This window comes from Eschrichtius robustus, chromosome 5, assembly GCF_028021215.1.
Source record: "Eschrichtius robustus isolate mEscRob2 chromosome 5, mEscRob2.pri, whole genome shotgun sequence".
Taxonomy (NCBI): Eukaryota; Metazoa; Chordata; class Mammalia; order Artiodactyla; family Eschrichtiidae; genus Eschrichtius; species Eschrichtius robustus.
The window spans coordinates 42,629,722-42,646,512 of record NC_090828.1 but is presented as its reverse complement, the minus strand read 5'-3'; the positions used below and the strand labels follow the sequence as shown (position 1 = coordinate 42,646,512).

General features: G+C 37.4%; 1 protein-coding gene across 1 annotated transcript in view; it reads right to left on the bottom strand.

Annotated features, from left to right (window-relative positions):
- The window catches only part of TMEFF2 (transmembrane protein with EGF like and two follistatin like domains 2), a 246,466-nt gene extending 230,071 nt beyond the window's left edge, over positions 1–16,395 (bottom strand). Inside the window, exons 1-4 of the mRNA XM_068543848.1 lie at positions 15,847–16,395; positions 13,348–13,457; positions 5,602–5,731; positions 806–832 (exon numbers count right to left, since the gene is read on the bottom strand). Coding sequence (XP_068399949.1) covers positions 806–832; positions 5,602–5,731; positions 13,348–13,457; positions 15,847–16,018 — 439 coding nt within the window. The 5' untranslated portion in view covers positions 16,019–16,395. The remainder of the gene's footprint in view (positions 1–805; positions 833–5,601; positions 5,732–13,347; positions 13,458–15,846) is intronic.
- Between the last annotated feature and the right edge of the window lie 396 nt (positions 16,396–16,791).

The window sequence follows — 16,791 nt, the reverse complement described above, 5'->3', positions numbered from 1 at the left end:
GAGAATGTTTATGTTTTACTCATTCTATTTTCATTATTATTGTTGAAATTATATTTAGTTGTTTCTATTTTTTCTTGTTGTGTATAAAGGTAGAATTTTGTTTGGATTTTATTTGGAGAAGCAGTTTGGGAAATTTACAGTGAAGGTTCAATCCATAAATAAAATCTTATTTGACAGTAAGTATGTCAGATCAGATTTTGAAAGTTTCTGCCTGTCTCTTATCTTACATACTTCTTTAAACACACAACTAAATCATGAAAACATATATCTTGTTTTAGTAAAAATAACTATAGATTAATTTAATCAAAGAAGTAAAGACACTATCTTATTTTCCCTGGTTTAAAGTTTATCTTTTTTACTTTTATGAACTAAAGCTCCTTCAGTTTCAAACTATTAATTTGATAATTATGTTCTTATATACATGATAGTTCTTTCTGTATGTGTTAATATCAATACCTTGTAATTATATATTTTAAAAACCCAAAATTTAAATTATTTTCTCATGAGTTTTCTGTCCTGCCAAATATGCTTGGAGGCTTCTGTTAGGAAGTTTGACATGCAGATTTATGTCAAAGTTAACTCAAACACAAACACATAAATGAATGTGATATATTCATAAATACATCAAATAATTTACATGGTATATACATTTACTTAGTACGGAGAATGATTTTTTTTGTCTTCCCTTTCCTAGAATGCAAAATGTGAATTCGTCTCAGATATTTGAGATGGCAAATACATAAGTAAATATCCATGAATAATACCCACATGTAAGTCTTCAAATATATAAAAAGGCAACTCCTACCTCCATCTCCAGATCCTGATCCTGCATCTGGGGGGAAAAAAGGAAATAATTTGTTTTTGCTTGAAAAACATATTCAAAAAATGTGTATGACTTTATTTTAAAAAATTCATGTTTACTTTCTCCATTAATACGGTACTATAATTTTAAAAAATTACTAATATTTAATTTGAAAAACATTCACATCAATCTAATTTCTATACTATAACTTATAAAATAAATTCTTTATTATTTTCATTCTTAAACTTCATGAACAAAGTATTATCTAGCTTTGGAATAATTCCTAAACTTGACTATGTTAAAACTTCTCATTTTTATTTTAATCAAGATGAATTTGGTGCCTTTAACACAAAAAATTAAAAATGAGATACTTATAGCAATCAGTGAGACTTAGAAATTAAACAGTCTAAGACTTGTGGCAAATAAACACATAATTAAGGCTTATATTCTTGTACATTGCATTACAAAGGGAAAAACAGTTTAAAAATGAATATCTTTTTATATAAGAGCTAACATGTTTTCCAAATACCACAATTGTGGGTGAGTCTATCTGCACCCAAAAGCATCTTTCAGTTTTGAAATCAGTGGAAGAGTGAGCTTAACTTTTGCCTTTGTGATGAAAAGTGGCTATACCCTAGGTGATGCTGGCAGAAAAGACAATAACCTCCCTCTGCCTTTCTCTTTCTTCACGTTTCTCCCCTCCCTCCCACATAATTACAACTCCTGAAAGTTGTCAATTTCTGAGAACTCATTTCCCAGAAACACTCAATTTCCTAATTTAGAGTCAAGACCATGGAGTTTCCATTTGCTTCCACCTGTTAAGTGGAGACATCATCTTCCTTCTGTCTCCCCACTTCGTTCCATTCTAAATACATTTGGCTATATATTTTTAATGTTAATACTGGGAAATAAGACTAATACTAGTATTCTTTGTCTGATATGTCCTCAGTTTACATTGAAATCTCAACCAGGGTTCAAGGTTCAAGACCTATATCAAATGCCACTGTTACGAATTAGTGTTTGCTGTTTTAGACCAATTAAAATAAACTACTACTTCTACTTGTTTGCCTCCATGACACTTTATTGAGAGGCACTCATAGAAAGAGGCATGATGTATGAAAATCTACAGAAGGCTGACACAGGGAAGAATGGATGCCTCCCCAGTAGTTTTCTTTGTCATTATGTTAGACATTAGCACTGTCATGAAGGAGCAGTAGTTTGAATTGCCAGCCTTGGTGGAGACCCAGACTAACTAAATTCACAAGGTTTAACCCTTTATTAAGTCAGAATGTCAAGTCATTAACTGCTTACATGACTAAGGAGCAAGTCATTGGGCCAGGCTATCCTTTCCTTAAAGGCAAGCTAATTGGTAAAACAATTTATAATAAAAACCCTTCTTAGTAAATGTAGACTCAAATAAGGATTCTAATCATAAGATTTGATTGTTTTAAGGTAACAGATAAAGAAAGGCTGATGCATTCATCTCTATAATAGGAAAATAGTCCTGTCAACTGAACTGAGTCCTAAGTCACAGCACAATCACTTTGGACAGGACAGTGCTTGAATGGTCAACATTTGTCAAGTCTCCTTTTTGTATCTTTTCACAGCTAGAATTTTAACTGACTTTATTTGAATTAATTTGAAAGCTTAATTCAGTATTACTTATAAAATCATCAGAGGCTAATAACAGGTTGTACTATTAACAGCATTAATACATTCTACCTGTGTTTTAGTTGAATGTGTATAGTTTCTTATTCCTTTCCCACTAAGTGTAAACGTCTTTAAATCAAGAACCATGTCTTGTTTAGCTCTCTATACTTCCACACGCATAATAGAAAATGCATAAAAGCTTATGTATTCCAAGCTCCAAACATACTCATTGGATAACATAAGGAACATTATTCAACCTTCCTAGGCTTATTGGTCCTCTAGTCAGTGGGTATACTAATGTCTATCTCATTGGACTATTTTGAGGATAACTGCACAACAGCACATTTTAAATGCTTATCACTATGTCTAGAACATAATAATTAAAATTTTGAGTGAACATCTTGCCTATTCATCTATATGTTTTCTGCTAAGTACATATGGCTGGAGAAAATCAAGAAAAATGGCAGTAGTATTTTGGCTTGTATTCCCCATGTATGTTTCTAAAAATCAAGGACCATGATTCTTAAGACAATTTGTGTTTGATTTGACCCAAATTAAGTAGCTAGTGAAGAAAGGAGGAATAGACTGAAAAAAAAAATGGTCACTTAAGTCTATGGCATCGTTATAAAATAGTGATGGGAAGCTTTAATGGTTTCTTCACTATAAAATGAATCATCTTTGCAAACCAGAGACACGTAGCCTACTAAAGCCTTATTAGTGAGACAGAAACACCTAAGAAAAGAAGTCATGCTGTTGCACCTGAATCTGGGCTTCTAGTCAATACATTTCTTATAAGGCAAAAAAGTGAAATTGACAGTGAGGCTATTGAGCAGACTGCCCAATAGGAAACCATTTTCCAGACAAAAAATGATTTGTAAGTTCAATGAAATGTAATAAATATAAAGTTATATCTTCTACTGCCTTTTATTCCTAGAGATCACAACTTGTCACCTCCATTCAGTGTCAAATAGCATTAAAAAAAAAAAAAGGAAAATCTATGAAGAAAAGAATGAGAATCTCTTTTAGATCAAAAGTCAGAACTCCAATTTATTTACAGTCAGACCTGGTTAATCAAAATTACTTTGGTCCCGCCATCATTATTCAGATCAAAACGCTTTTAGATTTACAAGTCAATGGAAGATGCATTCAGCGAGACCAACTTACTAATTAAATCCTGCAGAAATCTAAGTTTGTGAATAAGCTAGGGATGGATTACTCAGCTGTGATTAAATTTTCTACTTAGTCAAGTGTTTATTTTCATAGTACAACCAACACATTAGGGACTAGAATGGAAAGACTGAATGAATCAGAAGAATGTGACTGCATGTGCTGACAAGAACTTGGAGGTTGGAAAGTAAGAAAGAGAGATTTTGCTACCATTGTTAGCCAACCCATAACTTCATGACTGCTTATTGTGACTACTGCCCACTGATCCTCATTGGCTATTGTCAGAGACACACAGATATCCTATGTGATCTTGAATAAGCAAATCCATTCCTCAGTACTCTCTAGTTTTTGCCTACATCATTCCTGGTCCAATAACTCTCACATGTTGCTCTTATTTCCATGCATTACTTCTCACTCATAGATTGAATGGCAATGATCTGTTAGCTCTAGCAAATAAGCAAGTGGTGCACCAGTCCAACTTGCCTCCCAATCACCCTTGCAGGAAGGACATCCACATTGTGAGGCAAAGAATCAAATAGGAGAAAAGACTACTTAAAAACCAAAACCAAAACGAAAAAGCCTACATCATTGTTCATGAGGAATGATACCTTTCTCTTCTGCTAATTCTTAGAAACTTTGGTAGTCACCAGTACAACCTGGAACATTGTCAACTGCTAACAATCAATAGGCCTAAGATAATCTTTTAAAGCAGCAGTCTCCAACCTTTTTGGCACCAGGAACTGGTTTTGTGGAAGACAATTTTTCCACGGACAGGGGTGGGGGGGATGTTCAGGCGGTAATGCGAGCGATGGGGAGCAACGGGGAGCGGCAGATGAAGCTTCACTGGTTCGCCCTGGTCTGTGGCCCAGGGGCTGGGGACCCCTGTTTTAAAGAATATGAGACTTTCTCTTGCTCATTTACCACCCTGCCCCAGCCATCATACACATAATTTTTAATATAATTCCCTAGAATAGAAATACCTGTTATCTTAGAGAGACTTTCAATAAAATAGACCTTTCTTGACACTATTCTATATTTCCAATTTTGAAGAAAGTCCTTATATCATTATTATTTTTCTTGAATATGCTTATACCTTCCAATTCCTCAGAAATTATGACTTTCCAGAAAGATGTTTATTTGCCATTAAGAACAACTATCAAGGGACACTAAAGTTTCTTTAATATATGTGACTTTAATGTTTCAAGCCTAACCTGAAAACTCAGCTTCATTTTACAGCATGGTTTTATCAAGTTGGGCTGTATTTCTCTTTTTTTTTTTTCCTTCCTGTAATGCTATTCAGTTCTAATAACCATTGTACTCAAAAGGAAAACCTGAAAAACCAAAGAGCCTATGAAGTCACTCTCCTTCCTTACTTTCTTTAGAGCATTCTTGGTACAATATAACTAAAAAGCTTTGTGGGAGCCCAGGCTGACTGTGTCAGAAAGGACAGATGTCATTAGAAGTCATGTCTATCACCAATACATTCTTTAATATAATCTGCTCACTGTTAAGAGGAGCATTTTGTAGGGCTGCTAAGGTTAGACACATCTTAACTTCCAAACCCAAATCTGCAAACTGCCTCCCACCAGACGATCCTATTGTTACAAACAAACAAACAAACAAACTTTATTCATGCATAGATAAGTTTCTTATGTTTGGAAACTGAGCAGTCAATCTAGATTTCTAATTATGTTATTCAGCTGTCTGTACTTCATTAAATAACATACATATTAAAATCTACCAATGTCCTTATGGTACATTTATCTTTCTTCCAGAAGTGACTTGAAATGTAAAAAGACATAGAATAAGAATAATGCATACTTTGTATGAAAGAATAAGAGGCCTGTCTAGCTAATAATATATAGTCTGGAATATTTATTTGGATAACAATAAACAGGACATAACGTGAAAAGCAAGACATGGTTTTTGGATTCAGAATCCACTCCGAGGGTTTTCGGGAGTCTTCAGGATCACATACATACCTGTGGCACATGATCCTTCAGACACCACCAGTATCTCACTCTGCTGTTTGCACGCAGCCTGCCGCAGGTAACACTCATTCTGGTAGCTCTCCCCATTGGAGCCACACACAGGCACATAGTCACTGTTGCACTGGGGAGCACACAGATGAAAGCCTATGGTTAGTACCGGAGTCTGCATGCCTCTGACATCTTGAACAGAAATCATCATTTACAAAAGAAAGCACTTGTCTTCATTTTCAGTGATCCCCCTTGTATCCAGCAAGTCTTTGACTTTGTAAGGACACCATTCAAAGATACACAAAAGCAACGTCAAGTCATCTGATTCAGATAGGGGGAAAAAGAGCTTCTAAACTGATCAGGCAATTCCAACAAAGTGATAGGACAAGCAATAATAAAAAGATATAACAACAAATGCATCAATATTATTTAATTTTTTTCCTGATATGTGGCCCAAATGATTTGGTGGAAAAAAATCAGAACATGTTACAGTATTCAAGCTATTCAAAAATAGTGTCTGTGTTTGGAGCAGAAGTATATAGCTGAAATGCCAAAGAATTCAGTTACTCCTTAGTATGTTTTTCCTCTGTTGAATTTGAATCTTTACAAATTTCTAAATATTTGGATAAGACATTTGAATTCCTAATTAATTTTTCATATATTTTTAGACCATTGGATGTTGATGTAGATATAGTGTAGAAAGAAACAACAGACCATGGAATACAGAAAAAAAAATCAACAACTACTGAACCATATGTAAACTTGATTATTCAAAAGTATGACTTAACCTATATTTCATAAAAAAAAAAAGGTCATTTTTAAACAACCTCATTACAAAAATGTACACATTTTACAATGGAAATTAGGCAACCTACAGGGTGTACTCATGATAATGTAATCACACTCTAAGGCATTAGAGATACTTGGCTGTGTTCTATACCTGCTAATTATGCCACTGATGTGATTATCTACAGATGCGTTACATCGTTTAATTATAACAAATGTAATGATCAAGACGATTATTTATAAATACTCACCCATGCCAGAAACTAAGTAAAACAAATCATACATATACATGTATGTGAAAACACTTTTCTGTTTTTTACTTCTTATTAAAATATTTGGATTTTTGATGTGCTAATTCATAACACATATAAAATAAACCAATAATTTAGTGAGATGGCTAGGGTTTTAATATATATGATAATAAACCTAAAACTCTATCAAAAGTTAAATTCAACTCAAGGATTTAAGCAAAAAAGCAAATTCTCAATATGGTTATAATCTGATGATAAAAACCTGAGATTCATTTTCTTACTCTATTTTCTTACAATATCTGTACTTCCTTACCAATCAACCATTTAGCTCTTGTTCGTTGCCTTTTTGTAATAGCTTAACCATCCTAACCATTTTTTAAATGGTATAAGACAATGTTCTCTGAAATGACAGTTTTTTGAATCTGACTTTACAACTATTATTGAAAAACTTAAATATAATTTTTAACTAATAGTTATGTACTATTCTCCTAATAGTAAATTCAAATTGTATGACACTCATAATCACCATAATTGCTAACAGGATAATTTAGATACTAAATCATATCTATTTAGAAATTATTTAAATATGATTAAAATGATTGAAATATTTTAAATATGACATATTTTTAAAATCTTCATTTCTACAATTTCTAATCTAGACATTCTGGAAGGTTCTATATAATAATTTCTTTCCACAGTTACACTATATGGCTACCAGACTCAGTCTATCTACATTATTATATTTTAAAAACTATTTTGATAGGAACTTTTCACTCAGGAGGATCTCTAATTCCGTAGGCAATTCACTTCTGACCAGGTGATACCTGTGTAAGGGCTGTCTTCCACAAGCTTTCCAAATATGTATATACCTGAAAACTGACCTACCATAAAACTGAACATCTTTATCACTACTGAAAAAAACGGCAATAAGAAAATGTCAGTAAAGAGTTGAGTTTTCCAATAAGCAATACTGAAGAGACACCAAATAAATGGAGGTGGTGCTCATGTCAGAACCATGGCCAGGGAGGCCGGTGGATGTACAGGTGCTTGATAAATGGGCTGTGTTCAGCATCGGGGACAGGAGAATGTAGGGAGGATTTATGAGGACCCACTACCACTACAATGGTATCTGAGAACATGGAAGAGGGACAAGAAAGAAGTGACCAGCTGGTAACATATTATAGTCAGTAGACTTGCTGACCTTTTCAGTAGGCAGATGAGAGTCATAATTAGTGTGAACGGCTGGGCTAGTTAGCTTCTCATGCTTGGTTCCTAGCTTCTTGTCCCAGGTTACCTTTTTTTTTTTTTTTTTCTCCCCAGGTTACCTTTTAATCTCCATCTCCAGCCCTGGTTACAATACTTTGGGTGTAGATTACTTGGGCCCATGTTTTCTTCTCTCTAATACCTAGAATTTCTCTATTTATCCTTCTCATCTACTTCTGTAGATTATTCAGATATAGTCAGAAGATGAGGAGTGAGGGGTGGGAAGTATTTATTATCTCTGTCAAGTGCTAGTACACAATGCTGATATGCATCTTAAAATATCGAATAAACTGATAAAGTGCTCATATGCCACTTCTGAAGGATGTAGTAAGCCAAATGTGAACAGTGCTAAAAACAGAGCTGCCAAGTTCCATGCACAAGCCAAAAGGAAGATTTGTATGGAGTTGAAAAGAGCTTAACTGTAGATAATCAGCACGATGTATTTGGCCCTTACTACCATGACTTGCACTCATTAAAATGAATAACACACGGAGGAAGCATACTCTAAATCATTAAGGCTCAGGAGTGGAAGTCTGTTCCCAGGTTCTCCCATTTCTCTCACTGCCTTAGTGTAGGACCTTGTGTATATCACTCAAAAATGAAATATTTAACAAGTTTATAGCTTAGTTCCCCCATTCGAAATGGTTAACTGGGGCATTTGGGAGGATTAAGAGTCATGTTTCAAAATGCTTTGGAACACTCATTTATAAAAAGAAATGTAAATTATATGCCTTTCATGATCTATATTTTAACTAGCAGAGTTACCATCTAACATCGACACTGAAGCATGCGTGTCTAAAATTAGAAAAACAAAGGAACACAGGCTAACCCTAAGTACAAAGAAATAAGCTAACTACTACATTAAAATATGCCAAATTATTGGAAATAATTTTCAGTGGTAATCATGAATACTGCTCAGTTTCAGAGGAAGGGACAGATTCAGATGTTAGGTGACTTGCTAAAGGCCACATAGTTGGCTGGTAGAGAAAAAACAAGACTCAGGGCCAGATGGTTAAGCTCATAAATGTATGTGTTGTCCAAACTTCCTCTCAGGGGAAAAGTGATTCTGCTTCCTTCAGATGTTTTAAAAATCTTAAGTTTATTTTCCAAATATGCGTTTTTTCAGTGAATGATTTTGTTCCAAAATGTCCACATTGCTTAAGAAAGCAGCAACATGTCACACCAGTGGATTCAATGAATATATGGAATTTGTTTTGCTACAAATGAACAAAAAATTTGTGAGAAAATTTTCATACGATTTTATTGCATGTTTGGTTAATAAGAATTTCTTTTAACTGAGATTTCAGCAACTAGAAGCTATGTATAACTTACATTTTATATATTGTCGGCACCTTCCATAGAGTCTGGCATATAGAAGGCGCTCCACAGATGTTAAGTGAATTCTGTTATATTCCCGGTTGTCAAAGGCTTAGGAATAATGGCTTAGGATATGGTATGTTTCTCTTCCAAAAAAGAAAGAGATAAAAAAACCCACATATGTCCCAATCCTTTGATCATTCCATAGGTAACTTTTACTTCTCTGTGACTACATTTTTTCATTATGGAAAATTTTTTATGATTTTAAGTGAGTGGGCAGGCCTGTGACTATGGTGAAAGTGACTCTGTGTGACTTCTGAGGCTAGGTCGTTAAAGGATACAGCCTCTACCTGGCTCTTTCTCACTCTCTGGATGCTTGCCCTTGAAACCCAGCCACTGTGCTATGAGGAAGCCCAAACTAGTCCAAATGGAGAGAGCCACATGGAGAAGGACCAAGGTCCCCAGCTGACAGTGCAGTATATGAGTGAGAGTCCTGAGAAGAGTACAGAACCAAGTCTTTGAGTTCCCTCCCCGGCTCAGCTAACGCCAAGAGGAGCAGGAGGTGAGCTGCTTCCATTAAGCCCTGTCCAACTGCAGATTCATGAGCAAAATAAATGTTCATTGTTTTGAGCCACTAAGTTCTGGGCAATTTGTTATACAGTCCTAGTTACTGGAACAATTGCAGATCTAAAGCGTGGCTTATTAAATGAAAACATTTCACATTTGAATTAAATGATACCTGAAAAACATAAGGCTTCATCATATTTTTAAATTATAAAGTGATCATTGATCATTACATACTAATTGATATGACCAGTGCTATCTATGAATAGCTGCATATGTGTCTTCTTTTCTTCCCCCCTTCCTTCTTTAATCCATCCACCCATCCATTCATCCATCCGTCCATCCATCCGGCCACCCATTCATCCATCCACTGTCTCTAAATTATCAAACCACAACGGATTTACCAGAATGACCAGGATATCATTTGGTATACAGAGAGGAAGGTAGGATGCATGAGGTTGCAGGCCATTTCTGGAACTCATATCATCATCCAAGAATTAGTTGTACTACTTTTGATATCAAGAGTTGTCTACAATAAACTGGTACTTTTGTTGTTGTTATGATGTTTTTATTTGCATGTATAATGTCCTAGAAAAAATTAGATTGGTGTCAAAGGACCTAGGTTCTTGCTTTAGGATCACCAGTTAATGGTAAGTTATTTATATTTATGGGTCTTAATTTCCTTATTTATAAAAGGAGGAGAAAATAATTATCTCACTCAATTGTGAGAAATAAATGAGATAACGTGTTTGAAGGGTAGAATATGCTTATCATAAATCATCTAAGAGAAGTGAAGATAAATATTTGTTCACCTTAGTGCTCCAATTGTAATCCAAACTGAAAACATAGATTATGCACTCATATACCCACTTCTCTTTGAAATTTATCTCTCAGCCAGAAAGACCACAGTTGGCACCCATTTTGAATAGAAGAATTTGGACTTGTATCTGAAAGCAGGAGAAACAGAGTAGATGACCTAAGCTAGTTTAGAACAGTACATAGAAAAATAGATTTTTCAGGACATCTGCCTTTTCATCAGACTGGGCAAAAAAAAATTCTCAAATTCATTTGAAAGTATTGGAAAGTACTGAGTCAAGATACTCTTAGCTTAAAATATCTATTATTCTTTGCACAACTTGTGATCTTGAACTTAATTCTGCCACTCTCTATTCCTGGTATGTACAGAGTCTAAATTTTCCACTAGGGAAATGTTTATTTTCTCCTGACAGACTGACAACTTTGCAACACACAAACTAATAGCAGCAGTAATCTAGTAGTAAATTTAAAATGCTACAGGCATTAGGAAAAGGAAATTTACATTTTAGTTTCTTATTCAAACTCGCATTCACTCCCCCCGCCCCCCGCAATCTATACCACTCAACGATTATTTAAATTAATGACAAATGTAACTGGCTGACTGAATGCATGAAAAACATAAATATCTTTGTTGATAAAAGTTATACCAAAACCCTCTGTGCAACCTGAAAACTGAACACAATTTCTTTAATAAGAAAATTATAAATTTTCTTTTAGTAGCATGCATCCATTTAGAATTTTGTGAACTCCTCTTTTTCTTTCTCTTGGCGAAATCTTGTTATAATTATGGCTTTCCATTTGAGGAACATTCTTCTTGGTTCATTTTATACTGTATATGAGTTCACTTCTTATGTCTACCCTTGGTTACGAAAATAAGAAAAATTTCTGGGAATTACAAACTGAAAAGGGAAAAATCCACAAAATCCTGTGGACCTTTAACTAATGATTTATCCAACTATATTTTCCCCTTAGTTAATGTTTGTATGAAGTATGACTTGCAGAGTTCTTGTGCTCCATCTCTCTCAAGTAGTTCACTGAAAGAACATAGTTACGTTGTTCAGTATGGCTAGAGACCTTAGAAATTGGTGTTGCATGAATATTAAATATGCATTCATGTTTCCAACACTGTCGTATGGTCTAATGACTGTAACCTGGGCACAGCAATACTTACCCACCAGGTGGTGGTGTACTTGACAAATATCAGCTGTTTATTACTTTTCTTAGGAAGAAAAAAATAATGTCCAAGAAGTTTCTAGCTTATCTATAAGCCATTCAAAACCATATTGAAATGTGAATTCCCTTCTTTCTCTCACTGGGAGGTTGAACTTAACCTAAAATATTTAAATTTCATCAACAATTCTAAATATTACATACAGTTGGCCCTCCAAATCTGGGGGTTCCAAATCCATAGATTCAACCAACTTCAGATAGAAAATATTCGAGAAAAAAAAATTCCAGAGAATTCCAAAAAGCAAAACGTGAATTTGCCACTTACATAGCATTTACATTGTATTTACAATGTTTACATTGCATATACGTTGTATTATAAGTAATCTAGAGATGACAAAGTGTACAGGAGGATGTGCATAGGTTATATATAAATTCTACATAACTTTATATAAGGGACTTGAGCATCCTTGGATTTTGGTATTTGTGGTGGTCCTGAAACCAATCCCCATGGATACTGAGAGACAATTGGGCTATAACAAATTTTAGACCTGAATTTGAATTCTAATATTTTATTTGTTTTATAGCCTTTTTAATTTTTTTTAAAGTTTTGCTTACAATCTTGGAAAAGTTTTCCCTTATCCCCGGTATATACTTTCATTAATGGGAATATTTTCTAGTTGAACCGTTTGTTAGATTTCATGTGTATTTTACGAAGTAATTCAACAACACTCAAAGGTGAACGTAAGATATCAGTACAGCATCTCTAATACTTGAATTATAAAAGCATATTGAGAGAAAAAAAGGCTTATACTTCACATGGTAGAAAGCATTTGTTAGATGATGACTATAATAATGACGTTGAGTTCTATCTTTAATAAATACTAATAACCTAGTTTTGATAATACCACAACTGCAATCGCTCTCTCTTTTAATTTTTATTTATTTTTTTAACATGAGACAAAGCACATCTTCCTCATGTTTATGAAATAACTTTTGTCTATTTGCCCTCTTTCGGATTCCTGGGAGATTCAGTTGTAATTGAATGTGGTATCCATGAAAAGTTGACAAATATTAATAAGTGCTGTGATTTCCAAACTAGCGCAGTAGTTTTAAAGTCACATTGATAAGGAGTTCATTTAAAAACTTAACCAGATTGCCAGGATAATAAAACCCAAGACCATTAAAACAGAGAAATATGACCGAAAGAAGATAGCCCCAATCAAAAAAACAAAAGTATAAATCCACACTTCTAATCCAGCAGTGATTTTGACTATTATCCCCAGTAGTTGACTTATAGCATGCATGTTAGAAGGGGCACAGAAACATAATTTTCCTTTGACACACCAAAAGAACAACCTGAAGCTTTCTACCTTCAGTGGCATTTATAACTGTGGCACATACATTTCTCCAAAAAGCTGTGCCTTTTTGACATCAGTTGGCTCTCTTGCCAGTACTTTTGTTTGGTGCCAGCTTTCCTCTTAGCTTGCATAGCTATAAATTGCCAAGTGATGGGCTATAAAAGACGATCTCTGCTTTGTCGTCTCATTAATGAATCAGAAGATGCAAATACCAGACTTCTTACCTTGAACTGACAGACGCAAGTCACAGTGTCTCCAATTCTTAAACATTCCCCATCAAATTTACAGGTGTTGGTGTCACAGAGGAAGAGATCATTTTCTCTGTCATCATAACCTCAAATTTAAGGAGAACACGCCAGTCATTAAATGTTATAGACTTGAACAAAAAAAGAAGTATCTTGAAGCTTTAAAAGAACTTCCCTAAATGTTAATTCCAACAACCACAGCTGTACTGCAAGGTCATTCTTTACTGACAACCTAAAAAAATTCTAGTTAAGTGATTAATGTTAGTTTCTTTTTTTCACTATTCTTTTCTAGTCAGTTGTCTTTTAATAAGCTTTTTTGATAATGCTCTTTTATTTTAGCTTGGGTTAATACTGGTAGAGGTGGATGAATATTTAACACTTGCTTCTTAGCTTCCTTATTATTTTCTCATTAAGTAGACTATAGTTTATGACCCTCAAACTTCACATTTTAGAAAAGAGCTGGTGATGGTCTCAGAATGCCTTTTACCATTTCTTCATCTTTAATCATTCTTTTGCTTTAAGGTCTGCAACAACCCCTTATTTGGAATTTTTCCAGACAAAGAGGAAACAAAGCCCCAATAATAAAGATAAACAGGCACAGTGTTTTCTCTGATGGTCTGTCTGGCTCAAATGAAGATTGATCACCTCCAAGTTAACAGGGGTAAAGGGGGGGGTGCCAGGTTCTTGACAATCTGCCTGGAAAACCAGTTTATTTTCTTTAGTTTCTGCAGATCCTTATAAGATATCTGGTAATAATGAATTTCTTGATTGTCAACCCCAATTTCATATTTAAGTTAGTTCCTAAAACAGTACCATAGTTAGGGATGAAGCAAACTAGTCATGTTGGGCTACAAAGCTATCAACATTCCAAACAATTGATTTTGCAGGTTACTTAATGTTCCTATGATAAAGCACCTAAAAAAGTGATTAGGTACCTGCAAAGTGGAACTTAGTCTATCCAAAATAACATATATGCATGCATGAGCCACGAATAAGTTAAAGAAAACATGCTGAGTTTTATAAAAATGCCAAATTTAGAAATCGCCAAAAACAGAACAAGGGCAATATATTGACCCAAATCTAACAGGGTTGCAAATCCCAACTTGTCTTTAAAAAGCGCAAACTACAATGATGTATAATAATTTTCCTTGTGGAATTTACATCAGTAACTACCCAGGACGACATATTCTTTTATCCTATAAGTTACAGTTGGTCATTCCCTCTTCTCCAAAGTTACATACACTTCAGCTCACACACATCCCCGAAAGCCACTTTATTCAGAGCTAGATTCAACTTTGGTGGAATTATATATACAGAAGATGAAAAATTACATACACACTTGCTAAAACTAGAGCAGACCAGACCTTGGGGACAATACCCAGGCATGTTAATGCAGTTTAAAATGCCAGTGAAATCACACCACAATCCCGCCGGTAGACTATGGGCTATCATACTGAAATGCGAAGCTACTCGGACAGTGCAGCAACTCCCATCCTCGGGCGCTATTTAATTAGGAGGCTTCAGCACAGCAAAGCTTGCCGAGCTCTCGCGTTCAGATTTTGAAGGGACCCGAGCAAGCAAGAAGAGCGCCTGACGCACTCCAAGGAAGCCTGCCCAAAAATGGAGGAGTCAGCGCCCAGTGGGGTCAGTGCTGCCCTCCGCCCGCCTACGCGTGAGCCTGCCCGGCCTCGGTCATGCACAGCCCGGCCTGGTAGACGGGCGAATGGTTGTTGTCTCAACTTCCTTCGACCATCTAGGAGCTTGGGGAGGCAAGAGAGAGGCAATTCGGGGATGCAAAAACAACGTCTTTTGCAGCCAACTAGAGAAGGAGGATGTGTATGCCTGTTTGTGTGTGTGTGGAGAGAGACAGAGAGAGAGAGACGCAGAGACAGAGAGAGACAGAGACAGAGAGAGAGAGACAGAGAGAGAGTAACTGAATCTCTTGAAACACAAGCTCCTTTAGAATTTCTGTGACCTGGTCTTGAATGCCAGACAAGTGCACCCTCATGGCACTTTTGCCAGTAATCAGTGTTTCCCCTGCAGTCACCATTTGATTTCTTGCTTTCTCGCTCGTTCTTTCTCATAAACTTATTTCTCTCTCTTTTTTGCTAGACTTTTTTCTTTAATGACAGAAAAGGTTCTGTTTTAATGTTTCCCCAAGGACTGGTGCTCTTTTCAGTGAATCCACAAAACCATCCCGCTTAATATTTCTTAAAATCTCCGCAGCTCCAGTTTAAGTGCAAGGATGCAAAGGTTCCTACACCTGCACTTTCTGTCCTCCCCAGGACCCCCGCCCCCTTTCCTTAGCGGCCTTCAACAGTTCTCTGTGCTCCTCTGGGTTGAGGTCGGTGGTCTCAAGGGTTTGGAGCGGTTGGAGTCGAGGGGCTGGGGAGACGCACTTGGGGAGGTTGGTCTGTACTGGAAACGCGCGTTTCCTCTGAGGGGTTAAGGGGTCGGGGGCTGGGGTTCTGGACTTACCAGAGCAGTTCCAGCCGGTGGGCGTTTGGCAGTCACTTAAGGAGGTAGGGAAAGCTGCGAGCTTCACCGGGCGGGCTACGATAAGTAGCATTACAGGCAGCAGCAGCAGCCAGCAAAAGCCCTCGCAAAGTGTCCAGCTGCTGCACTGCCGCGGGGACTCCCACAGCACCATGACTAGTTCGCGCAACTCTGCAGCAGCAAACGGCTTCGGAAGAACACAAGATCGCGGGGGTCAGGCAGCGGGCTACTGAGCATCCCGCGGACAGCGGCAGCAGAGGCGGCGGCGGTGGCAGTGGCACCTGACGGGGAAGCAGCAGCCAAACCCGCGCATGATCTCCAGAGTTTCAGCAACATCCAGTGACCCGGCTCAGCCCCGGGAGCGAGAGGGTCGTGCACCGAAAAGCCGCACCGGAGACGCGGTGAGCTGCTGCCATAAGCAGAGGGCTCTGGCGAGCCGGGGCAGCAGGAGGAGACCGGAGTCCAGAGGGCAGAGGAGAGGAGCCCAAGGGGGCTGGGTGGAGGGAGAGTCAAAGCGCCCAGCAGCCTAGCAGCCGCCTCTCGCGCTCTGCCGCCCGCATCCCTCTGGCGTTTGGGAAGCAGCAGGTCCTTAGCCCGCCCGGGATCACGTGGGAAGAGGCAGTCGGGCGTTGATTGGCGGAGCGGGATGCAGGTCCCGGAGGGAGGGGTCGGCGAGGAGGTGCTAGGAGGAGACGACGGCCGATGCCACAGATGGGCTGGCTCACCAGGCGCTGGCCCGAGTGGGGCTAGGCGGGGATGGCTCAAGTGAGAATCGCGGGCTTCAGAGCGGGAGACTCCCACACCTTTAAATACCACCTGCCCTTTCACTCTCCGCCGCAGGACGCCCCCTACCGCGCGCTGGGTCAGATGTCGCGCCCCTCTTCCGTGCGTGACCCCGGGCTGCGAGCGCCCGCCGCGGCTGGGTGG